This window comes from Mirounga leonina, unplaced genomic scaffold (genome assembly GCF_011800145.1).
Source record: "Mirounga leonina isolate KUSES-001 unplaced genomic scaffold, KU_Mleo_1.0 Mir_366, whole genome shotgun sequence".
NCBI classification, from domain to species: Eukaryota; Metazoa; Chordata; class Mammalia; order Carnivora; family Phocidae; genus Mirounga; species Mirounga leonina.
The window spans coordinates 15,456,177-15,482,320 of record NW_023270709.1 but is presented as its reverse complement, the minus strand read 5'-3'; the positions used below and the strand labels follow the sequence as shown (position 1 = coordinate 15,482,320).

The 26,144-nt window shown below is 43.1% G+C and overlaps 1 protein-coding gene across 3 annotated transcripts; it reads left to right on the top strand.

Moving 5' to 3' along the window:
- Positions 1-1,574: 1,574 nt before the first annotated feature.
- Positions 1,575-24,504, top strand: LOC117997420 (TBC1 domain family member 7). Of its 3 annotated transcripts, none has more exons than XM_034985693.1 (8): positions 1,575-1,630; positions 3,097-3,216; positions 4,634-4,714; positions 8,457-8,644; positions 12,316-12,453; positions 21,349-21,494; positions 22,803-22,932; positions 23,969-24,504. In XM_034985693.1, the coding sequence occupies exons 2-8, from the start codon at positions 3,105-3,107 to the stop codon at positions 24,053-24,055; spliced, it is 882 nt and encodes a 293-aa protein (XP_034841584.1). In that variant the 5' UTR covers positions 1,575-1,630; positions 3,097-3,104; the 3' UTR covers positions 24,056-24,504. The 3 variants fall into 3 exon arrangements, with proteins under 3 accessions (XP_034841584.1, XP_034841586.1, XP_034841585.1); XM_034985694.1 differs by lacking the exon at positions 1,575-1,630 and adding an exon at positions 1,659-1,779; XM_034985695.1 differs by lacking the exon at positions 12,316-12,453.
- The last annotated feature ends 1,640 nt before the right edge of the window (positions 24,505-26,144 follow it).

Below are 26,144 nucleotides of genomic sequence, written 5' to 3'. Positions count from 1 at the left end.
TGGTCCAACCATATATACAAATAGAACTCTGACCCACAACCTGCAGTAACCTCGATAGAAAACCGATGCCTTATCTATAATAAATCAGCCTAGGAAGCCTGCCTATTTTAAGTCAGACTTGCAGGAAGCCAGATTGCTAGCTTTAGAAACAACCCAGGAAGTTAAACAATAAACGACTGTAACAATTGGCCCCGAATGGCCAGGACTTGATTAATAACTGACAGCTTTCCTAATTTTTGTCCCAACTCAGGATCAACCAGAGAAAGCCACACATGGCTAACTGACGATGGCTAGGATCACACAGGATGCCCCACTTCTTTTTTTTTTTTAAGATTTTATTTATTTATTTGACAGAGAGAGACACAGCGAGAGAGGGAACACAAGCAGGGGGAGTGGGAGAGGGAGAAGCAGGCTTCCCGCAGAGCAGGGAGCCCGATGCGGGACTCGATCCAGGGACTCCAGGATCATGACCTGAGCCGAAGGCAGACGCTTAACGACTGAGCCACCCAGGCGCCCCAGGATGCCCCACTTCTAATTAGTCTCCCTACAGCTTTCCCACGCCAATAGCCTTCAACGAGGGCACGCCTGAAGCATTGCCTTTTTCCTCTATCAACCGTTCCCACTCCTCTGTCTGCCTTTGATTTTTCTGCCAAAACTCGACGGGTGGTGGCTCTCCTGCATAGCAAGTTCTGAATAAATTGCCTTTGCATTTTTCATGTGGTTGGTCTTCACTTGTTTCCACATACTGGAAGAATAAAAGGGGAATAAAGAATCTAAACAGGAGTCTTCTTCTTCTTTTTTTTTTTTTTCAAGATTTTATTTATTTATTTGAGAGAGAGAATGAGATAGAGCGAGCATGAGAGGGGGGAGGGTCAGAGGGAGAAGCAGACTCCCCGCCGAGCAGGGAGCCCGATGCGGGACTCGATCCCGGGACTCTAGGATCATGACCTGAGCCGAAGGCAGTTGCTTAACCAACTGAGCCACCCAGGCGCCCCTAAACAGGAGTCTTCTATTGCAGACAGGTTGGGGAGCATCCCCCCAGGCTCCAAGGTCTCCCGCAGGCGGGGACCTTACAGCCCCGGAGGAGAGAGCATCCCAAACACTAGCCGCCCAGCACAGAGGGGACAAGGGGGTAGCGAGATTCTCCGGACCAGGTGTGGGCGGGGGGAGACAGGACGGATGCCGGGGGCTGGCGCCGCGGTAGGAGGCAGCCTGAGGGGCGCCTGGGTGGCTCAGTTGGTTAAGCAGCTGCCTTCGGCTCAGGTCATGATCCTGGAGTCCCGGGATCGAATCCCGCATCGGGCTCCCTGCTTGGCAGGGAGCCTGCTTCTGCCTCTGACCCTCCCCCCTCTCATGTGCTCTCTCTTTCTCATTCTCTCTGTCTCAAATAAATAAAATAAAAATCTTTAAAAAAAAAAAAAAAGGAGGCAGCCTGAGCCTCGCACCCCAGACCCTTTCTGCTCTTTCAAGCGTCCGGGTGTCTGAGCGGGAATGGAGCTTCTGCGCATGCTCTGTACGCATGCGCACTCTCGGCACCGCCCTTCGGGCCGGTGCTGACGTCACGTCCGGCGACGGCGGCGACGGCGGCGGCGGCGGCGGCGGCTACGGGTCGCTGGCTTCCCCGGTGCAGGTGTGTGGCCTCCTCCCTCCCCCGAGGGGCGCGTCCGTGTCCTCGGCGGCCTAACGTCGCCCGCCGGCCGGTCAGCGCGCTGGGCCTGGTTTCCGCTGCCTCCCCCGGACCACTTAGTCTCCACCCGGGTGTGGTTTCCACTACTAGAGGTGAAGCATAATAGGGAGAACGGGACCCGGGGTCTCGGACCGGGGTGTGTTTGCATTTCCTGAAGTGGACGCTCAGGGGCCGGAGTGTCACTTTACCGTATTTCCTCCAGGACTTGTTTGCTGCTGTAGTGCAATCCGAGAATGGCGTTTTTAGGCCACGGGCACCGCATCACCCTGCAGCTGTTTGGATGCTGTTTTTGAATGAATCCCCGAACTCATTGAGCGTTTTAGTGCTTTGGAATTTTTTTTTTTAATTGGTCCCCAAAGCTCAGAACCCTTTAGGATTTCTCATTTTAAACGATTCCTCCTCTTTCCTGTGACTGAAGGGGCTCAGAGCGTATCTTTTCAATAAGACCGTGGCTGTCTGAAACTTCTCAGGATTTCTAAAGCCTCAGGTTTCTAAAACATATGTTTATGTATATATGTATTTTTTTCTTTTGCATCGACGTTTTAAGCATTTGGGTCAGGCAGTGCCAGTACTTCCTGAAAAATGTGTTACATCCATTTTATTCTTAAAATGCCAACCCAATTTGACCTTTTCCCGATGACTGGCTGTCAGTCTTATGAACGTTTATTGTGAAAGACCCCGAGACCACTGAACTTTTTGAATTCTGATGCCAGATTTTGAGTCGTTCTTCTGTCCCCAGCTTTGTGGCATCACTTGTCAACAGGCTAGGCTCCTGCCCCTCTTCTGGTTTACGATTTAGTGCTGTTAATCTGTGGTGGGCTCTGAATTTTGGTAATTGCAAACTTGTGGCTTTTTACTTTACAGCTTCGTTTTTCATTTTACAAAATGTCCATTCAAAAATATGGCTAAGCAAAAGAAAGATTTAAATCACCCGGAATCCTACTTACCTAAAGATAACTCATTGCCAATATTTTATAATATAGTCTAATTTTTTAAATGCATAGTATTTATAGAACGAAAGGAATCCTAGTGGATACGGTTTGGTAACCCCTTTTGCATGACATCTTGTATCTTCATATTTCACTAATTTTTTTCTTTGAACGTGTGCAATGACTAGGAACTCCCCTAAGTAGGAACCCTAGTGCCTGCACCTTGCAAAATCTGTTTTAGCAGCTCAGAGGACTTTAGTTTTATGTCTTGGTTTTAGGCCAAGGAACATAAGTGAGGTGGTGTTAGTTGTTTAAAAGGAGATACTTAATGTTGAGTCCTACGCAAGGGCAGCCAGCTTATTTTAGAATATCGAATTCTTGGGGGAAGTTGCAGAAAATCATTGGAAAAATTCCCAATTCTTCATTCTTTGTTTTTAAGCACACTCTTTCCCCCTTCCTGCTCTTTCTCTCTCCTCCAAGAATGAAACATGACTGAGGACTCTCAGAGAAACTTCCGTTCAGTATATTATGAGAAAGTGGGGTTTCGTGGAGTTGAAGAAAAGAAGTCATTGGAAATTCTCCTAAAAGATGACCGGCTGGGTGAGTTTTACAAGCTAAATTAAAGTTATTGGGTTGTAATCATCCCAGCTGTCCTGAAAGAAATGCTATCTTAAAAGACATTCAGAAGTATTTGTTACCTGCTGTATTTTTTTAGTGATAGGATGACAGGTGAACAGTGTATTTTGGGAGAAGTTATGGATTTTTCAAGTTAATATTTTGCCAAGGCCAAGTCAGATGTCTTTGAAAGGTCTCAAGAAGTCAGTGATGTTTTTTCTCATGTTTCCCATATATTTCCTTTTCTCAGTTTTCAGAGGTGTTACTAGCTTTTGGGTAAATTCACAGTAACTCTTGGCCATGATTTTTCTTCTGTAGAAATACTGAGACTACATTATACCTTGATATTTTAGTTTCTTTGTAGTAATAAGGTCTGTTCTTTTGATTAGAATAAAATAAACTGAACCATAGGGAAGAATAGTTCTTTATATGTGTAGAGTGCTTTTAAAATTTCAAAACCATTTCCCACCTGATCTTTGATCCTCACTAGACAGTCTGTGTTTTTTAAGTATGTCTGGAATTATTCTTTTTTTTTTAAAGATTTTATTTATTTATTTGAGAGAGAGAATGAGATAGAGCATGAGAGTGGGGAGGGTCAGAGGGAGAAGCAGACTCCCCGCTGAGCAGGGACCCGATGCGGGACTCGATCCCGGGACTCCAGGATCATGACCTGAGCCGAAGGTAGTCGCTTAACCAACTGAGCCACCCAGGCGCCCTGTCTGGAATTACTCTTATTTGACAAGTAGGGGGATCTGAGGTCCAGGACAGTTGAGTGTGGTTTATTGGAAAATGTAGAGATTTGAGGGCTGACCATGCCACTCACTAGCTGTACTAACTTAATCAAGTCACTTAATTACTTGGAGCTTCAGTTTCTGCATTTTTTTTAAAAAAGAGAAATCTTTATTTATTTGAGAGAGAGAGCATGAGTGAGGAGGAGGGGGAGAGGGAGAGGGAGAAGCAGACTGCCCGCTGAGCAGGGAGCCCGATGCAGGGCTTGATCCCACAACGCTGAGATCCCAACCTAAGCTAAAATAAAGAATCGGACGCTTAACCGGCTGAGCCACCCATGCACCCCAATTGCTGCACCCAACAAGTTTGCAGTATGGATTAAATGAAATAAGTCCTATAGACAGTACCTACTGCTATGTTGTAGGGAATGTGGTAGTATATGCAAAATGTATCACCTGTGCCATGAGGCACTGATTGTTTTTAAACAGCTAGTTGATGGAACACCTGGGCTAGAAATCAGACCAGCATTGCCTTTCCTAGATTTACTGACGGGAGTAGAATTCTTCTGAAGAAATGTTACTCTACTTTAATTTTTTAAAAATGAAATGCGCTTTCACATGATCAGCGTAAAAAGCTTCTAACTGGTTTTTTTTTTTTTTCTTCCTTCCTCTAGATATTGAGAAACTTTGTACTTTTAGTCAGAGATTCCCTCTCCCGTCCATGTACCGTGCGCTGGTGTGGAAGGTGCTTCTAGGTATGAGACCCAACGGTTGGAAGGTTTATCTTCAAAAGTGTTGAATGAGGGGATATTCGTCATCTTATCAGTCAGAAAAAGGATTTTTTTAGGCCCTTTACTGCATATCGGGTCTACTCAGGAGACTGAATTACTGCTCACTGTGAAAGCGTTTGTTTAAGAAGGTGACTTCAGTAGCAGTACATTACATATGACTCTAAGAGTGTCAGTTTAGTCATGACAGAAGAGAAAGTAATGTGTGTTCCTGAAACTGGGTGTGGGAAGAGCATCGTATTGGAGAAAGAAGTGGTCTGGGCTTTACCATCACCTGGGTAACCCTGAGGAAGACCCTGCTAGGCCTCAGTTTTTGCACCTGTAAAATGAGGCTATTGAGCTAAACTAACTCTGAGGTCGTAGCTCTCAATTTGTTACCTCTGTGATTCCCAGCTGCAGAGTTCTAACTTCCTGATGAGTGCTCTCTCAGAAAGAAATGGAAGAGTTTTGGGGCGCCTGGGTGGCTCAGTCGGTTGAGCAGCTGCCTTCAGCTCGGGTCGTGATCCCGGAGTCCTGGGATTGAGCCCCGCATCGGGCTCCCTGCTCAGTGGAGAGCCTGCTTCTCCCTCTCCCTCTGCCTGCCTCTCTGCCTACTTGTGCTTTCTCTCTCTCTCTGTCAAATAAATAAATAAAATCTTAAAAAAAAAAAAGGAAGAGTTTTTACTTCCTAAAAGCACAAATTGGTACATTTCAGTGATGAGTGGCTGAAGGAGAAGGAGAAAGGAACCTGCTCAGTTTCTGTGGAAGAAAAAGTGTATTAGGTTCCACAAGTGACTGGCAGCATCCCATCTGAGCCGAGATTTTTTTTTCTATGACTGCTGAGCCTGCTGATGCATATAACATCCATCCATTACCATTCTCCTTTTCTTTCTTTCTTTAAAAAAAAAATGAGAGTAAGCCCAGAATTCTCCAGTGAGGTAGGTATTAATATCCCGGTTTTACAGATGGGGACAAAAACCGCAGGCTAAATCACTTACCTAAGGCCTGGAGTCTGTAAGTGGCTGAGCTAGGATTTGAGCTTAGGTTGGTAGAGCCCATTTTCTTTCCAAAATGTACTGTGTTTTCAGGACTTGAGAAATCTGCAGTCCTAAGTCTGATTATGTAATGTGGAGGCAGAGGGGGAATACAACCCATCCTAGAAAGCACTGTATGATGCCTTTTTTTGTTGTACGTCCTGGCAGTCTTTGTGCACTTGGGTTTCTGGTGGGCCACCATCCAGGTAACGTCTAGAGAGCAAGTATCAACTATTGTAGTTTTTCCCTGAGCATTTTTTTCTTCAATCTTGGTGTTTCCGGTAGCCATCAAAAAAAAGCCTTCCAGGGATGTCTTTTAGGCAGTAATGCTGATACTATTTCTGCTGGGAAATACTATGTGTCTTATGAGTTAATAATACCAGTGGATTCGTGGTACTCTGTGACACTTCGTGAGTGCCAAGACTCGTTCATCACCTCTGTTTTTCCCACTTGTCTTTATCAGGTAAGTCTTTCTTGTTGTTTTGTGGTAAAGATGCTGGAGATTTGGAACTGCCATGCTGTGTAGGGGACAAGCTAACGCTTCCAAGCACAGGTGTTGATTACTCAGGGACCTCGTCAGGCCTGCTTCCTGATAGATTTCGGTAAATACCGGAAAGAAGCTTTTTAGAACTAGCTCTTAGTTTGAGGCTTCACATGGGAAGCACCGTGCTGCCCCTGGTAGTATGAAGAAGGTTGAATTACAGCTGTTTAGTCCTTATTAGCCCAGATTTGGAGGACATTTTAGTGTATTCCCTTGACTTTTCCAGAAGCCTGGCACAGAACCCCAAAGCTAAGGTAGGTAAAGCTTTATGTCGGGACAAAGAACATTTAGCTGAGTTAGGTTCTAATGTTAACATGGCATCGCGTTAGCTAAAGTCTTTCGAGCTCATCCAACTTTTGTTTCCCAGAATATTCTTTAGAATACTGGATCTGTGTTTTTTTATACCAAAGAGTGATCCTTAGTCAAATGTATAGCTAACACTTACACTAGCTTAGTACGTGCTGTATACTTCCTAGGCACTTTATGTATATTCATTCTTTAATCATTACAATAACTCTGAGATAGGTATTATTAGTCTCATTTTTCAGATGGAGAAGCTAAGGCATAGGAAAACTAAGTCGCTGACTGTCATCCAGCCAGTTAATTTTAGAGCTAGAGTTCAAACCCAGGAACTTTGACTCCAGAATCCATGTTCCTGTATGGTCTTGTTAAATTTAATGAGGCTGGAATAAATAAGGTTTTCAAGATTTTATTTATTCATTTGAGAGAGAGAGCGTGCAGGGGGAAGGAGGGAGGGAGAGTGAGTATTCCAACTAGACTCTGCGCTGAACATAGAGCCTGATGTGGGGCTCAATCCCAGGACCCTGAGATCATGACCTGAGCAGAAATCAAGAGTCGGACGTTCAACCGACTGAGCCACCCAGGCACCCCTAAGATGTTTTTTTTTTTAATAGCAGAATTTAGAGCCTTGAAAATTCATTATCACCGTTTTGTAAATCTATTTGACCCTTGGTACATGTGTTCTCATGTGGACTTTTGGGGCTAGTTGTACAAAGAACGTTTGGTGAGATGCTTATCCATCCCATTTCCCACCTCTGACAGCTGAGGAAACAAGTTTCCAGAGAGAGAGATTTGTGAGAGTCCTGGTGTTATCAGACCTGGGACTAGACTGAAAGCCTGTCCAGTGCTCTTTCCACTAGGCTTTTTCCATGCCATTTGTAAAAGAAAAAAAAAAGATAGGTTTTTGCCCCAAAGCCTCACAGGTAGACATGTCTAAAGGGGTTAATGAGCATAAAATGGCATCAAAATGTAATGTAAGGTGGCCTCATCAGCGAAAATTAGAGATTTCTGTGGTCCTGAAGCTAGGCCACTTTGTGAGCAAGTTTGCCTGTTGGGGAAGAGAAGGATTTGATGAGTTGTTGGTGGCTCTGAGATGAGAGGCCTGTATTGTTAGCTCGGGCAGCCTTCACTAAATACCATGGACCGGGCAGCTTAAACAACGGTTTATATCCTCACGGTTCTGGAGGCTGAGAAGTCCGGGATCAAGGTGTTGGCTGGTTTGGTTGTTGGTGCTGTAGGCCTCCCTTCTTGGCGTGTAGATGCTCACCTTCCCACTCTGTCCCCACGTGGTAGAGAGAGACGGCAAACTCTGGGATGGCTTCCTTTTCTTAGAAGGGCACCAGCTTTGTTGGATTACAACCTCATTTAACCTTAATCACTCCTTATTAGTCCTATCTCCACTTATAGGTACATTGGGGTTGGGCTTTAGGATATGAATTTTGGGGGGAAACAATTCAGTCCATAGCAGGGACCAAGTGCAAAACCTGGAGATACGTCTGTAGGAGCTGGGGGGAGCCCTAGGCCGACAGTCATAAATTGAATGAAATCATTATGATAATTGATGTGGTTATTATGTTGTTTAGGTGGCACACTTATTCAGGGGCTTTATGATGCCCTTATCATATTTCTCTTAAATATCATTGATGCAGTTGGCCTTCAAATACTGATAGTACTTAAAATTTAAGACTGTTTTATAGAGAGAATTTGTAAAACAGAATCTGTGTGGTAACTAAATACGTGTGTGATTCCGGTCTAATCGTGCCGCAGCTTCTCACTTGGTTCTCTGTAATAGAGGGATCTGGGTCTATGTCTCCGTATTTTGCCCATTCTTTTTTTCCTCTTGGTCTCTGTATAGGGATCCTGCCTCCGCACCACGAATCCCATGCCCAGGTGATGATGTATCACAAGGAGCAGTACTGTGATGTCCTTCATGCCCTGGAAGTTGTTCGCTTTGTCAGCGATGCCACACCTCAGGTTGAAATCTATCTCCGCATGTATCAGCTGGAGTCTGGGAAGTTGCCTCGAAGTCCCTCCTTTCCACTGGTTAGTGGTACTTTAGTTTGATGCTTGATGCTTGGTTCAACTCTAGACTGTCCTGTCTTGCTGGCCTTTGCATCATATTTTGCCTTAGAAACTTTTTTTTTTTTTTAAGATTTTATTTGAGAGAGCTCGCACACACAAGCAGGGGGAGCAGGAGGTAGAGGGAGAAGCAGGCTCCCCGCTGAGCAGGGAGCCCCATGCGGGACTCGATCCCAGGACCCTGGGACCATGACCTGAGCCAAAGGCAGATGCTTAACTGACTGAGCCACCCAGGCGCCCCACTTTAGAAACATTCAGTGGCTCTCCTCTGTGTCTTTATGACAAGTTCCATCATTGAGCATTTCCTTACTTTCTGGCACATAAAGATACTCCAAGCCCCTCTTGTACTTTTTCTACCCCAGTCCTAAAATCAGCCATTTCTGTTTTGAACAGTGTGTGGTATTTAGAAACTAAGAAGGGAGCACTAGATGTGCTTGTTGTTTCCGGCGTGATGTTGCTTCTAGGGCCTGTCAGTCGGCAGAGCTAGGAAATACATATATGTTCTATAAATACATAAAGTCCCGTACACACATACACACACCTGTGTATGTTTATATGTCTCTTTATCTCTGAATGTGAAAAAGGCTCAGTTCACGCTGACGCCTCTGATCCCAGCCCAGCACCACCAGTTCTTCTTGCCTTCACCCTTCTGTGTGTGCAGCTTCCTGTCTGACAGGGGCAAATATGAAAAGCCTCCCCTTAGTACAGTTACTTCTTTGCTCATTCCTCTGGTTGGAAGCGGTAGTGCCAGCTACCTCTTGGCCCTCGCCCTCCTTCACTTTGACCCTCCTCGGCCTCAGCCCCACAGGCCCCAGCCTGTTTTTAAACTTCCGTCTTTGACAAACCTTTAACTCCAGTTGCTTGGACTGCTTGTTGTTCATAAAGGGGAAAGAGGGAAAGTTCAGGTAAAGGAATGATTATAGCTCTTGGCTTTGGCTTATTTTAATGCAATTGGAAGTTCATTTTAGGCATTTTAACTTTTTGTGTGTGTGGCTAAAACAGTGATTGCTCAAAATCAGGATTTGCCTGCAAGCTGTGCTATTCTATAAAACTTTTTTTTTTAAAAAGACTTTGAGAGAGGGGCGCCTGGGTGGCTCAGTTGTTAAGCGTCTGCCTTCGGCTCAGGTCATGATCCCGGGGTCCTGGGATCGAGCCCCGCATCGGGCACCCTGCTCGTGGGAAGCCTGCTTCTCCCTCTCCCACCCCCCCTGCTTGTGTTCCCTCTCTCACTGTGTCTCTCTCTGTCAAATAAATAAATAAAAATCTTAAAAAAAAAAAAAAAAAGACTTAGAGAGAGAATGAGCTGAGGGGGCGGGCAGAAGGAGAAGCAGACTCCCCACTCAGCAGGGAGCCCAATGTGGGGCTCGATCCCAGGACCCCGGATCATGACCTGAGCCGAAGGCAGATGCTTAACCGACTGAGCTACCCATGCACCCCGAAACTTATTTTTTTATTGCAGTTTGCAACCTACCCACATAGCACTTTGAGTTTTGACTTGTTCTTTCTTTTGAAGTGAATGATGTGGCTCCCATGGACAGACCTGAGGTTGTCCACTTGTATTAAGTTTATCAAGAGAGAATGGCCCTGAAAATAATTGGAAGTCTTAACAAACCTTTTTTTTTTTTTAAGATTTTATTTATTTATCTGACAGAGTGAGAGTAGGAACACAAGCAGGGGGAGTGGGAGAGGGAGTAGCAGGCTTCCCGCTGAGCAGGGAGCCCAATACGGGGCTTGATCCTAGGATCCTGGTATCATGACCTGAGCCAAAGGCAGACACTTAATGACTGAGCCATCCAGGCGCCCCATCTTAACAAACTTCTGTAAATTTTGCTTATCTCTGGCAGAGCAAAGTTGGTAGTACTCTGCAAGTTCTTAAATTATGTATTAAATCAGGTTAGATTATCTATTAGTTCAAGAAATCTAAATGATAGGTTATGGTTTTCACCTCATCCCTCCTTAGCTTGCCCGTACTCCAAGCCCAGACACCTTCGCTGTAGTCTTGGGCAGACACACCATCAAGGTGTTGGTTTTGGCTCTGCCACCGCACATCTCCCCAGTCATCAAGCCCCACTCAGCCTCATTCGTGTTACCATGTACTAGAGGGTGTGACAGCACTCGACACAGGGCTGGGAACATACTCAAGGACATTGGTCCTCTTCCCTACCCCTCAGGCTCTCCTAGAGCCAGTGAGATGCCACGTTCAGGAGCACCCAGCACAGTGCCCAGTAAGGGGTGGGAGTCCGAGAAAGGAGACTGTCTTTCCCTTTTCTTCCTTCTCTCTCATCCTCTGATACGTTAATTAATGTTTAGAAAAATTTATTTTTTGTGATTGTTACTTTTTTTTTATTTTTATTTGAATTTAATTTAATTAACATCTAATGTATTATTGGCTTCAGGGGTAGAATTCAGTGATTTATCAGTTGCATATAACACCCAGTGCTCATTACATCAAATGCCCTCCTTTAATAGCCAGTACCCAATTACCCCATCCCCTGGCTCCCCTCCCCTCCAGCAACCCTCAGTTTGTTTCCTACTGTGATTCTGTTACTCTTGGCCATTTTATAGAATATTAAGAAGTTGAAAGGAGGCCTAAAATGAAATGCTTTTTTAAATTAGGAATTTTGATTTAACTTGGGGCTTTTAAGGGATTTGAGAGATACTTTTTAGTTTCTTTTTTTACACTAAAGTCCTTTGGCTGTTAAATCCTAGATGAAAATAATTTTTTTTTTTTTAAAGAGAGAGCATGTGTGCATGTGCACATGTGCATGAGCTGGGGGAGGGGCAGAGGGAGAGAATCCCAAGCAGGCTCCACACCCGATGTGGGACTCGATCCTGTGACCCTGAGATCATGACCTGAGCCGAAATCAAGAGTTGGGTGCTTAACTGAGGGAGCCACCTAGGTGCTCCTGAAAATGTAATTTTGTGTGAGATATGGTGTTTGAAAACAGAATAGATTTTCAGGAGTTTCTAGTTTTTATAAGATTACTTTGTTGAAATTTACTTGAAGGTTTATATTCATATTCTGAGTATTGACACAAGGTTTGAGAAATGCCGTTCTTCTGATTCCTAAAATTATGATTCTAGGGACATTTTAACTTATTAGGTGCTTAGGACAAAATTCTAAAGATATGTATGAATGCTTTGAAATAAAGAAAATGCTTTATTTTTTTTAAGAAGATGCTTTATTAGTCCTTTTGGAGTCCTTGAACTTTTGCAAATTACTGTTAACAAACGTCTCCAGTTATTTGTGGTGTTTATCACATACTTTTGAAAGAAATTCTCTTCTAGCCCTGGGAATACTTTTGGGTGGAGAGAGTTAGCACTTTGCTTATGATTTATGTTTTCTTTGATGACCTTAAATGTTAAAAGGTAGAAAAATCTCTGAGTGCTCAGTCCGAAACCTGGACAGTCGTAAGCACCACTGATACATAATAGATTTCTTTGGTTACCTGCTCATATCTCTGCCCTGGTCTTCTCTTTAGTGGTGGACTGTGTGCTTTTTGGTTGCACTTTGATTTATTAATGCAGCCTCTTCAAAAGTTAGGGGGTAAGGTTTCATTTTTATGAGAGAAATCTGTATTCCTCTCTTCCGCTGGCTCCCTCCCTTTACCAGGGATTTATTATTAATCTTTCAGGAGCCAGAAGATGAAGTATTTCTTGCCATTGCCAAAGCCGTGGAAGAGATGGTAGAGGATAGTGTCGACTGTTACTGGATCATCCGATGCTTTGTGAACCAATTAAATAATAAGTACCGGGAGTTTTTACCCCAGCTGGTAAGGGGTGCTTTTTTGGCTCTTGCGGGGGTAGGGGTGAGCAGTGGTACTGGGGAAATAGCCTTACTTCCTCGTGCTGCTACAATTATGAGCGGACCCTCTATAGTAGGAGCCAACAGATGTTTTCCGTAAAAGATCAAGTAGTAAATATTTCCAGGGTGGTGGGCCAGATGGTCTCTGTGTCTCTGTGTCTCTCTTGCCAACACTCAGCTCAGCTCCTGTTGCACCCAAGCGGCCATTGACAGTGCATGAAAGAACGGTCGAGGCTGGATTTGGCCTGCCGCACGCTGTAGTTGGCAACCCCTGCTCTTTTCTGTTCCTTATCCTGGTCTAGGATCTACTGGCTTTATCTAGAATTGCCTCTCTGGATGAGTTAAGGTTTGAATTTGGCTGCATATAGCGGAAAGCCCAACTACCTGAAGCTTTATTTTTTCCTCTCACATAACCAGAAGTCTAGAGGTGAGGCAGGCCAGAGCTGCTGCCAGAATGCCACCATATCTGCGGGGCCCTGGGCTCCTGCCCTCTCGGTCCAGCATTGTTAGGGGTGATCCTCCCTCTCCTGCTCACAGCTGGATGCTGGAGCGACAGCCGCGACCTCTGTGTTCTAGGCAGGTAGGAAGGAAGGGTGAAGTCAAAAGTGAAGGAGTAGAAGGAGCAGCCAGTTCAGTCTGTCTCCCTTGGCCAGACTCTCCTTCCTCATATCTTTTAGTGGCAGGACTATGGCACCTGGCCGCCTCTGTCTGCAGCAGAGGCTGGGAAATGTGGTTTGGTTTGGTTTTAGCCAGCCACCGTTGTGATCTGTTAAGCTAGGATTCTGTTAGTGAGGAAGGAGAGGTGAATGGCCCTGAGCGGGGCAGCCTCCTGGCCGGCTGCGGTGCGCTCACTCGGGAGTCCAGAGAGTGGCACCACACTTGCTCCCTCCGCATAAGCCAGTGGGGGTTCTTTCCCATCCTGTTTTTCTAGTCTTTTCCCTTTGTTTCTCTCCTTTAAAAATGAATGTCTCTTTTCTTAAATCATTGAGTTGTTTCATTTGGAAATTCTGTTGAAAGCAGTAACTGAGATCGTGGTTTCAGGGCCAGATGAGGGGCGCTGATGGAAGTCGATGGAGCCCTGAGGATCCCTGTGCTAACTGCAGTCATCAGGGCAGTTGGCGAGAAGACCCTTTAGCTTTGTAGAGCACTGTTACAAGGGTGTTTTATAGATTTCAGTTATGTAAATTTGATTTTCAGAATTTTAAAATTTAATCCACTTAGTTGATTTCAGTGAAAACAAGCATGGCGATGGAAGCATAATGTTACTTGCTTAATTAAATCAAGAGATCCAGATTATACTATGATTTAATTAGCCTTTCTTATTTAGTATTGAAGTAAATTCTGTAGCATTTTGCTAGTTTATGTTTAACGAATTCTTTATTTTTGATAACACAAGTATATTCTTGAAGTATTAATCTGGATGAATCCAGTATTCGTATATATCTGTACGTCCTCATCCCCCACTTTCTAAGAAGTAAACACTGTCATTAGCTGGGTGTATATCCTAGACTGTTTTATGTACATTAGGTTGGATGGAATCCATCCACATCCACGTATATATACATATGTACACACGCCCATCTATGCGCACACACATGCATATAATGATTTATTTTTTATATATATAACTTCAAAAAACACGTAAATATTATGATATTGTTCAAATGGCTCTACAATTTTTTTTTTTTAAAGATTTTATTTATTTGACAGAGACACAGTGAGAGAGGGAACACAGCAGGGGGAGAGGGAGAGGGAGAAGCAGGCTTCCCGCTGAGCAGGGAGCCCGATGTGGGGCTCGATCCCAGGACCCTGGGATCATGACCTGAGCCGAAGGCAGATGCTTAACGGCTGAGGCTGAGCCACCCGGGCGCCCCTCTACAATTTTTTTTTAAACTTGACGTCTTGGAGCGCTTTCCAAGTCAGTGCAGATCAGTAGTGTTCAGCCCTGACTTCCTATTAGAACCACCTGGGAGCTTTTAAAAAATTATCAGTGCCTTTCCTCCACCCAGACCCATTAAGTCAGAATCTCTGGGGGTGGGTGGGGCCCAGAATTCTATCTTTTTTTAAAAGCTTCAGGTGATTCTGAAGTGTGGCTAGGGTTGAGAGCTACTCATTTAGAACCACTTTTTTTTCTCTTAAAAATGTGTTCATATTATTTCGTGTTAAGAATTTTGCCGTGTTTTAATATAACAGTTCCATGTTGACAGTCCGCATGCCCTTCTACATGAGCCTTTCTACATATGTGAGTGTTTCTGTAGGACAGGTCCCTGTAAGGGGATTGCTAGGTTGAAAGAGAAATGTACTCAAAGTTTTTAATTGCCAGGCTGCTCACCCGGAAGGCATACCGATTTTGCTTCCCCCAGCAGATAAGATTTTCTGTTTTCCACTCCATTGCCAATACCTGATAGTATCAGTTTCTTAAATTTTTGTTAATCTGATAGTGAAAATGGTATCTCATTTTAATTTACATATTCTCATTTTCTGGTGAAGCTGAGCAGCTTTGCATATGCTTATTGGTCATTTGTATTTGTCCACCTCTCTATTTTGTTTGCAACTTTCTTTTTTATTTGTAAGAGTTATTGATATAGTCAGGATATTAATCCTGCGTTACATATGTTCACAATCTTTTCTCCCTGTCGTATAGAGATTTTTAAAGTTTTGATATAATCGGGTATGTCAGTATTTTGCTTTTTGTATCTTATTTAGGAAACCCTTTCTAACTCCAAGATTAAAAAACAGATTTTTAAAAAACTTTAACTTTTAAAAAATATTTAAATATTTTAATATTTTTTTAGAGGGAGAGAGTGCGCTCAAGCAAGCAGGAGTGGGGGTGGGGTGGGAGGGGCAGAGGGAGAGAGAGCATCTTAAGCAGGCTCCAGCGCCCAGCATGGAGCCCGATGCTGAGCTCAATCTCATGACCATTGAGATAATGACCTGAGCTGAAATCAAGAGTCAAAGGCTTAACTGACTGAGTCACCCAGGTGCCTCTATATTGAAACATTTTAAAATTGAGTCCTTTAATTTGTGAGGGATTTGTGTTTGTGATTGGTTATCAACACAGGTTTGACCTTGTTTCTTTGTTGTTAACTACAGTAAACCTTCAGTCAGCCTCCTCTTCCCCTTTCGGTTTGATAGTTGTTAAGCTCGTGCTTCATGCCAGGCAGTTTACTTTGTTCATGAAAACTTAATTTTAGCACACCTCTCTGTTTTTATAGATGAGGAAACTGAAGCACAGAGCAGTTAAGTAACTTGCCCAAGGTCACACAGTTAGTAAGCAGTAGAACTACCTACCACTTAATGCTATCTGTCGGTTCATTCTTTTTTTCACAGATTTGAAATGCCACCTTTATCATATACTAGATTTCTGTATGTTTTTGTATCTCTTTCTGGGTTTTTTCCCCCATCAAGCTATTTGTCTGTTCCTCGGCCAATACCATATGATTTATTCAATATAGCTCCCTCGTATGTTTTGGTAGCTGGTAGGGAAACTTCCTTCATGTTGTTGTTCTGTTTCAAAAGTGCCTTGGCTTTGCTTGAACTCCAGTTTCTTTTTAGAAATGAGTTTTGAATCAGCAAGATACTAAATGCCCACTAAACCTTAATTTCATCTTCAAAAAAGAGATTTGTTTTAATATGTACATTATAGTACTTAGCACATAGTTTTAAATAGTTACGAAGTTTTTTTTTCAAGTTCTTCAGAATGTGTAAGAAAAGTTAAATATCCTTTGTGTTGCTATTTGACTTACTGATTTACGTGATCTTTTCTCTTTAAGCTGTGCTCAGTTTCCCATAAAATTTTTATTACTATGGTTAGTGGATCTCTTCTTCCTAGCTTCTTGTTAAAGTAGATTTTTTATAATCTTGTCTCTCATTTTCAAATTTTTGTGGTTTTACCAACTAAATTTGGTTATCACAAAGCATAGCTTGTTTTATCATCCTAGGGAAATGTATATGTGATGGGCAGTGATGGGTTTTTGACATGACAAGAAGATGAGACTGTATCTGGTGATGACACAGTTATTATGTCATAATATTCTGATTGATAGGGTTACATCACAGCGTCTCCTCTCCTTACGAAGCTTTAGGAAATGTTGCTCTTTGACGAGGCCTGTCTTTGGCAAGGAAAATAGAATCCAACCTCAGTGTGTGACCTGCCCGGCCTCTCTGGTTAATCTCTTTCCAGAGCAGACCGTCCTTAAGCCATCTCAGGCTTAAATGTGTTTAATCAGTAAAGTAAGTGAACTAACTTTCATTGCCATTGCTCTGCTTTTTAAAAGCTATCCTAAAGAGAGGTTATTTTGTTTATTTTGTTTTTTAAATAAACACTATTAACAGCCTCTTCCTAAGTTCAATATAAATTCCTCTCAGAGTGGTTAAGTCTTTTTTTTTGGTCAGGTTTTGCCTTCTGTTGATGAGGTACGTTTTCTTTTCTTTATAAAGTAAGAATTTGAGGGTCATGGAAATACTGGAAATAACCTAAAAGTTTAGCAGTAAAATATAATCTCATCTACCATTTGCTGTATACTAAAACTTTCAGGCAATGTAAATATTATCTCTTTCCACTAAAAAAAAAAGTGTATATACATATGTATTTATATTCACTATCTTTCTTAGATTTAGTAGTAGCACGTGATACACATTTTCCTCTACCCTGCTGTTTTCACCTGATATATGCTAGAAATCATGCCATAAGTAATACAGTTGGCCCTTGAACAATGCTGAAGTTAGGGATGCTAAGCCCCCACACAGTTGAAAATCATGTATAACTTTTGACTCCCTAGAAACTTAACTACTGTAGCCTACTGTTGACTGGAAGCCTTACCAAGAACGTGAACAGTCTATTAACACATATTACATATTTTGTATGTTACATGTATTATAGACTCTATTCTTACAATAAAGGAACCTAGAGAAAAAATGTTATTAAGAAAATCATAAGGAAGAAAATATACATTTATAATGTGCATGTGCATTTATTAAAACACATTTACATATCAGTGGACCCACGTAGTTCAAACTCATGTTGTTCAAGGGTCAGCTGTATATAGAGACATTCCTTATTCCTTTTCACAGCTTCATTGTGTGACCTGGCCGGCCTCTCTGGTTAATCTCTTTCCACTCTTTCTACTTTCCACTCTTTCTACTCCACTCTGTGTATATACTTTGGTTTATCTGACCTGTCCTCTTTTGGCCACTTAGGATGTTTCTAGTCTTTTGTTGTTATATGCGGTGTTACGGATAAATAGTTTTGTGCATATACCTTTTCATTTATTTACCAGTATATTTGGGGGATATGTTTCCTAGAAATAGGTTGACTGGATCAAAGGGTAAGGGCATATGTTATTTTGCTAGATAGTTCCAAATTCTCCTTCATAGACCTCATCCTCATGACCAGTGAATGAGAATGAATGTGTTTCCCTACAGTATCCCTTGCCAACATGGTGTGTCATTTTTGCCAGTCAGATAGGTGAGAGATAGATGATACCTCAGTATAGCTTTTTTTTTAAGGGTGAGAGTTTTTTCATTGATTTTTTTTTTTTTTTAAAGATTTTATTTATTTATTTGAGAGAGAGAATGAGATAGAGCATGAGAGAGGGGAGGGCCAGAGGGAGAAGCAGACTCCCTGCCGAGCAGGGAGCCCGATGCGGGACTCGATCCCGGGACTCCAGGATCATGACCTGAGCTGAAGGCAGTCGCTTAACCAACTGAGCCACCCAGGCGCCCTTTTTCATTGATTTTTAAAAATTTTAATTCTAGTATAGTTCACATACAGTGTTGTATTAGTTTCAGGTGTACAGTATAGTGATTCAACAATTCTGTATGTTACTCAGTCTCCTCATGTTAAGTGTACTCTTAATCTCTATTGCCTATTTCACCCACCCACCACCTCCCCTCTGGGAACTATCAGTTCTCTGGAGTTAAGATTCTGTTTCTTGGTTTGCCTCCCTCTCTTTTTCCTTTCCCCTATGTTCATCTGTTTTGGTTCTTTTTTTTTTTAAGATTTTATTTATTTATTTGATGGAGAGCACAAGCAGGGGAAGCTGCAGAGGGAGAAGCAGGCTGCCCATTGAGCAGAGAGCCCGATGTGGGGCTCGATTCCAGGACCCTGGGATCATGACCTGAGCCAAAGGCACACACTTAACCAGCTGAGCCACCCAGGCGCCCCACATCTGTTTTGTTTCTTAAATTCCACATATGACTGAGATCATATGGTATTGGCCTTTCTCTGACCTATTTCACTTAACATCATACCCTCTAGCTCCATCCACGTCATTGCAAATGCAAGATTTCATTCTTTTTTTATGGCTGAGTAATATTCCATTGTGTATATATTCCACATCTTCTTTATCCATTCATCTGTTGGTGAACACTTGGGCTGTTTCCATAGTTTGGGTTATTGTAGATAATGCTGTAGTAAACATTGGGGTGCATGTATCTCCTTGAATTAGTGTTTTTATATTTTTTGGTTGGCTAAATACCCAGTCGTGTGATTACTAGAGATGATACCTTAGTGTAGTTTTGTTTGTTGTTGTTGTTGTTGTTGTTTTAAATACCAAGGTTGAGCATCTTTCTTATGGGTGAGGGTCATTTGCATTTTTTTCTTTGGAGATTTTGGCTTTTTCTTCTCTGTTTTTAGAAGCTCTCTTTATTTAGGGATATTCACCCTTTAAGGTTGTTTATTAACCTGGGAAAATGCCCACAATATGTTGAGTGCAAAGAGTAAGATACTAAATTGTGTATTCAGTATGAGGCCAACTAATAAAAGTGTGTGTAATGTATACCGGAAAACAATTGGGTGCTATACAACCTATATATTACCAGTAGTTATCTTTGGGTAGTGTGAGTTTAAGGGATCTTTATATCCTTCTTTATTCTTTACTGTATTTTTGAGATTTCTTATAATGAACATATTAGGAAAAAAGATTTAGAAAAATTTAAGACTGGCAGGAAGACGTACATTGAGTGATTATCAAGATGTTGATTAACATTTCATTTAATTCATGATACTCACTCAATGATTATATATTGAGTGCTTACTATGCTGAGTAGTGTTCTAGGTACTGGAGAACTAGCAGTGAACAGAGTAGATATAGTCCCTGCCCTCACTGAGTTTACAGTATGGTAAGGGAAGAGGCAATAAATAGTTCAAAATTTTCACTCATCTGTATCTTATTTGTTATTTGTACTGACTTTTGGATGAGATTTTCTTTGCTATGAGACATAATATATAAATATGTGTATGTGTGTGTTCACCCATGTCAGTTTGTGAAAAAACATTCCATTGGCAGAACTACCCAAAATTCTAGAGAGGGTTTTAGAGGTGAAAGGTGAGGACAAGAGCCCTTTGACAACTTGTACTTTGGAGAAGACTCCTGTTTGGGGGAGCTGTGTGTAGTGTTCTTGAGAAGGTCTAGGAATTTGGTTAAACAGAAAAAATTAGAGATCCCCTGAAAGAGGAGAAAACTGGGCCCGATACTAATATGTGGGCCTCTCTTTGCCTGGTTAGTTCCCGTCATTCTTTGTAAGCCAGCTCAGATGTCACCTCTCTGGGAAAAGGTGACTTGTAAAGCCTGGGTTTGGATTCCCACCTCGATGTGTCCAGCATCCTGTGCTTACCCCATGATAGCTTTATTACATGTTTGTCTCTCTCTCTTTTTTTAAGATTTTATTTATTTATTTGACAGAGAGAGCAGGAACACAAGCAGGGAGGAGTGGGAGAGGGAGAAGCAAACTTCCCACTGAGCAGGGAGCCCGATGTGGGGCTCGATCCCAGGACCCTGAGGTCATGACCTGAGCCGAAGGCAGACGCTTAATGACTGAGCCACCCAGGCGCCCCTATATGTTTGTCTCAAGCAGATTGTACGCTCCCTGAAGGCAGGGACATTATGTCATTATGTCATTTACTCTATTCCCTGTATGTAGCATAGGGTTTGGCTCTAGCAAACATTGTAAGGGTTATGAATTAGCTCTTTGGGCGAGATGCAGATATTTAGTAAAATAAACATTTGCATTTGCTTAGGTGATATGGGATGTCGTCGTGTTTTTCTGGATAAGGAATACAGACTTCAGGGTTTGACCCCCAAGTGCCATTCTTGGCCAGTGGACCCTAAATACAGCAGCTTGCCAGGTGGATTTGGCTGGTCTGGGAGCCGGCTTTGTTAGCTCGCCCAGGCTCCTAGGGTTGACTGCTGCTTAACCTTTCGTGGGAGAGGCTACCAGATGGAATCCAGTTGCTTTGTTCCCCCCACGTTATTTCTCTGCCTCCTGAGAATTCTCCTGCAAGCGGGGTACAGAGTGTCTCCTCTGGATGTCTCTGTTGTAGGGGTCTCTTTGGCGTGGTGCACAGTAGTGCTTGGCAGAGGTGTGGTCTAGGACCGGTGGGCCCTTTTCACGTCCAGCTCTTTTTGTCTCATTCTTCTGAACCCCCTCTCCCCATTTTGGTCCCACTCTGTTTCTTTGATCTTACCCTTTCCCCTTCTCCCTTTTTCCTGAGTATATCATTGATGGCTCTAGGGCACCTGGGAGCGTCATGGGCCTTTCTTAGTTCCCCCAAACAGTTGACTTTTGCCTTTGGCTGTGGAACCTTGTTAGTGCTGTTGGGGCACATTACGGGGAACAACTGTTTTGTTTTGCCTGGTCCCGTCCTGGAAAACCCCTTAGTCCCACATTGCTGGTTGCTCTGGTTAGGGCTGACCTGGGAACTTTGCGTCGCCCATGACTTGGGTGAGTCTTAAGTTTTGTTTTCTAGCACTTACTTGCATTCAGCATGTACATTCAATTCATCTTATTCATCACAGGCTGTAAGATCGGGTAATGTTACGTCACAGGAAATGAGTAATCTCCCTTCCTGTTTAATCATCAGCCAAAGGCTTTTGAACAATACTTGAATCTGGAAGATAGCCGTTTGCTGAGTCATCTGAAGACGTGTTCCGCGCTGTCCAGACTTCCTTATGATCTCTGGTTCAAGAGGTGCTTCGCAGGGTGCTTGCCTGAATCCAGTTTACAGAGGCAAGTATCGCTTTCAGAGATGGTCAAGGCCTGAAGGCCGAGGAGCATCCTGGTTTTTCAAGTGTGATCGTCCTTCAGAGTATGAATTTGCTTTAGGACAATACCATAATTTGAAGCTAACTTCTCTGGCAGGCAACAGAGCAACTTGATTCTACTTATTATTTATACAGTTAGAAATGCTGGAATATTAGTAACGTTAACCTCACATGAATACAAATTAATGGTAGAAATATTAGAATATACAATTAGAAAACTTGAAGGCCTCAGTCTGTTGGATGCTGTACACTATTCACATCTGAAACCATCTCCGGGAGCTTATATAGGTCTAGGCTTTTCTTGTCCAGAAATGTGGGAGATCCTCATCTGGAGGAAATCTTCCTATTTCTTAGTTCCATCGTGACATCTTTAAAGTGGCTGAAGGTGGGCAGAGATCAGAGACTCACACTCAGCTTTCATTTGCTTCAGACATGTGTTGCTGGCATTTCAGAGTCCTGTCCCCTCCCCAAGACTGTATGAGGTAGTTGGGAAGAAAGGTGACATGCAGAGAACATCACAAGACAGTATATGACTAAGCACATAGAGTGTAACACCAACTTTAAGAGGTATAGGAATTATCAGAATAGTTTTTCTAGAGTGGTCGCAGATCAATAACTAGCCCCTTAAGCTCTTTTTAAAAAAATTATATTTATTAGAGAGCGAGATAGCGAGAGAGAGCACAGGCAGGGGGCGGAGAGGGGAGAAGCAGGCTCTCTGCTGAGCAGGGAGCCCAATGCAGGACTCGATCCCAGGACCCTGCAATCGTGACCTGAGCCAAAGTTAGACGCTTAACCCACTGAGCCACCCAGGTGCCCCCTAGCTCCTTAAGCTCTTGGAGAAGTTTTAGGAATTTGAACCACTAGAAAATGAAATTGCATTGATCTCATTTCATATACTGCTTTTGTTATTCCTTAGTATTTAATTATTAGATTAGCATTACACAATATTAATAAAATCCAAACTTTGGTTTAAGACTTTCCTTCCCTTAAATGTCAGGTTCAAAACATTAGGGAATGGGTGTCTGGTGGATCTCTTACAGAGCAAGTACTTTTTAGTGATCATTCCTTTTTCCCTTCCAGTGCTGATTGTGTGTGAAATATGTTTCAAAATGGCTGATTTGTTGTGTTTTTGCTTTTCTGATGATTATTTCATTACTGCTTTTCTCTGAAGTTTATACTTAAAAGGGGTAATTTGATTTAATTTTGTAATTTGAGATGTTTAAACATAAATTTCAAACTCATAATTTTATTATATCACTTGATTTTTTTATAGGGTTTGGGATAAAGTTGTAAGTGGATCCTGTAAGATCCTAGTTTTTGTAGCTGTGGAAATTTTATTAACCTTTAAAATAAAAGTAATGGCTCTGAACAGTGCAGAGAAGATAACAAAGTTTCTGGAAAATGTAAGTGTGCTTTTTTTTAAAATTTGATTTTGAATCTAGAAAGGAAGTCCATTTAGCAAGCCAGATTTTCCTATTGCATTACATTCTTTCTCTGATATTTTTACCTTATAAGAAACACTTTTTCCCCGTGGAAAAATTCAGCTTAAAGTTGATCTGTGGGTTATAGTTTGCATCCTCTCTTTGGGGGATGATGGTCTGAGGAGTGAGACTGTTATCGTGAGTGTGTGCATGAAGACCAGAGTCTTATCGCCTGATGTGACCACCAGGAAGCTTGTTGAGAAAAGGAAGAGGTGAGTGAGATCTGTCATGCGAGGTCGAGTAATCCTTCTTAGTGGAAAAGGAAGCCTGATGTTGTGGGGGTTTTTGTAAGCCCTTTCATTGCTGTTACTATCTGGCGGAATCCCAGCTGGGTTTGATCATGTGCTTAAGTATATACTTAGTACATGTAGGGAAAGGTCTAAATGAATGTCTGTGTATCTTAGAATACCCTTAACCAGGTGAGACTTGGAGGAGATTTATGCCGGGATGAATTTCACTGGACCCAGAATCTATTCTTTTTTTTACTTGGCCGCTATTAACATTTGAATAGCGGCTCAGTAAATAGCACCACGTGAAGGCGTGGTGAGTACAGGAGTCCTCAGCATCCTGTTAGTGGCTGACAGTGCCAGGGCCCATGCTAAGTATTTTTCACCGAGTCTCGCACATAATCCTAAATGGCCCTAGGAAGAGAGGCTGTCATTTGCCCCCTTTTAGAGGTGGGATCTGAACTCAGGTAGCCTGCCGGGGGGCACACAGTGGGCAGTGCAGGCTTGAAAGCCGGGTAGTCTGAGCGGAGCTCTTCAGCCTGTCCTCCGGTGGCCTGTGAACCAAAGACCCTGGCCGCAGCCTTTCACATGATCGCTTCTGAAAAGTCGTGAGAACCTTTGGGGGGGGCGGGGGGGCGGATGGGGATGTAAGTGCTGTGGTGCGGCGAATGAGGGAGACGAGAATGTTATACACACTGAAGTTTCACAACGACTGGTTTGCTTGTCCACAGATTCCCCGGGACAGCTCGGACGCGATTGTGAGCAAGGCCATCGATTTGTGGCACAAGCACTGTGGGACCCCAGTGCACTCAGCCTGACGGCTCCCTGCGCCCTCGGCCTACCAGGCCGCCACCCACTGCACTCACTGAAAATCCCGTTCTTGCTTTGGTGCTCAAAGCGTCACTTTTCCCCAGGACAATTATTTAAGATACCTGGTGACACTGTTAGGAGCAGCAACTTGTGGTTACACAGAAGTACAAAGCTCAACTCCGAATAGCATTTAAAAGGGTTATTCAGAAATACCTCCCTGTTTTCCAAGCATCAGCCAGGAAGGGTGGGTGCTTTGATAGGCAAGCCTGCCCTGCTCCTCTCTAATTAGCACCACGCTCGTTACTTTCTAAAGCTATTTCTGGAATAAAGAACAACTTCCTTTTGCGGACAACTCCGATTCGGCTCTCGTTGATGCGGTACTTGTTTAAATCTAAGCGGTCTGCTTTCTGAGGCTTTGTCTTGCCACATAGGTTTCAATAAAAGCCTTACATTTTTTTTTTCCTCTGTGTCAGCCAGAATGAAAGTTATGGAACAAAATATTCTAAATTTACCTACCAGGAGAGAGAATACTTGTGGATGTCATGCTTTTTCCTTTTTTTTTTTTTTTTAAGATTTTATTTATTTATTTGACAGAGACGCAGCAAGAGAGGGAACACAAGCAGGGGGAGTGGAAGAGGGAGAAGCAGGCCTCCCGCAGAGCGGGGTGCCCGATGCGGGGCTCAATCCCAGGACCCCGGGATCATGACCCGAGCCGAAGGCAGACGCTCAACGACTGAGCCACCCAGGCGCCCCTGTCATGCTTTTTCCTGATGGGTCATTAAACGTTGGGTGGGCTCTAGGGAGCACTCTGCCACCCAGCATTGGAATGGGAGAAATGGCAGGCTAAGGTTAATAGCTAATGCCCCTGGGCCCTGTTGTGCCACATAATGGTTACTGTTGATTGGACAGTTGTAGGCTTTGAGACCGGTGATTGATAGGAGGCCCTTTGTTCAAGACTGATTCAGCTGTCGGACCTGCAGGAGCCTGAGTGGTGAGTTGGTTCTCTACCCTACCCCACACCCAGAAGAGGAGGAAGACCATGAAATTATGCAGCTAGAATTTGGAGAATTCCTTCCCTCCCTAATGTGTAGAATAACTGCTGACAAAGAAGTCAGAGTGAACGGAATCATTGCAGCCAGCTGGTACTTCCGTATAGTAACATACCCAAGAGTATTTCATTTTTAAAACAAAAAAATACACCCAGAAGGAAACTTAAGGCAAAATACTGTCTACAGTTAACTGCTTTACATTTATTCAGTGATTGGCTCTGCCCCTGAAGGACTTTGCAGCCAGTTGGAGACAGAAAACACATAAGGAATTCCTGCTCCAGTTGTCTGGTGTTTGGTGATCTTGGGGGATATGGGAAATTCACACAGAAGTCCTAAAACAAAAATAATTTTACTTCTATTTAATTTATGAGCTATGTATTATCAGTACAGCTTTTTAGTAAAATACAGATTATAAAGTCAAGTGATAGTAAATCTCAACTCCAGAGAAAGAGGAAAGGAAGAATTAGCAACCTCTCAACAAGAGGATAGTTTCAAGGAATGTGCTCGTGCTTACTCCTGAATTCTGGGAGAAGACTGGCATGTCATAGAGCGAGTGTGGGAGGCAGAGGGGTCAGGGGGCACCTGGGATGCTTGGGCAGGAGGAAGCCTAGGGGGCTGACACATGCCTCTTCACAACTTTGGGGAGGGTGCAGAGGAGCTGAAGGGAAGACTCTTACTGTCCTACGAAGGGATTGGAACAGAAGTATTCTGCCAAACCCAGGTTGGTCAGACCTTTCTGGTGAAGGACTCGGGTGGGGATTTTCTCTTAAAGTGAGTCAGTGTGACACCATCAAGAGTTTTCTTAGACAACCAAATAGCTCCATCTCAGCAGAAGGGTTTTTTAAGGACCCCTATGAGGACAGTAGCAAAATAGGTGAGGATCCAATTTCATTTTGATATCAGAATTTTGTTTTGCTGAGAGCCTCAGTGTTTTGAAATTGTTTCTGCCCACTGCCTTTGGTGAGAAGCACAGCTCCTGATGAAAATACCCCCATAGTCCCATGATTCAAAACATTTTGTCAGGATACTGCAGAATTTCCCCTCGGTG

Coding starts and splice junctions, on each gene's coding strand:
- LOC117997420 (XM_034985693.1), top strand. CDS start 3,105: ATGACTGAGGACTCTCAGAGAAACTTCCGTTCAGTATATTATGAGAAA. Junction 8,645..12,315: donor GAAGTCCCTCCTTTCCACTG/GTTAGTGGTACT, acceptor TTAATCTTTCAG/GAGCCAGAAGATGAAGTATT. Junction 21,495..22,802: donor CCTGAATCCAGTTTACAGAG/GCAAGTATCGCT, acceptor ATTTTTTTATAG/GGTTTGGGATAAAGTTGTAA.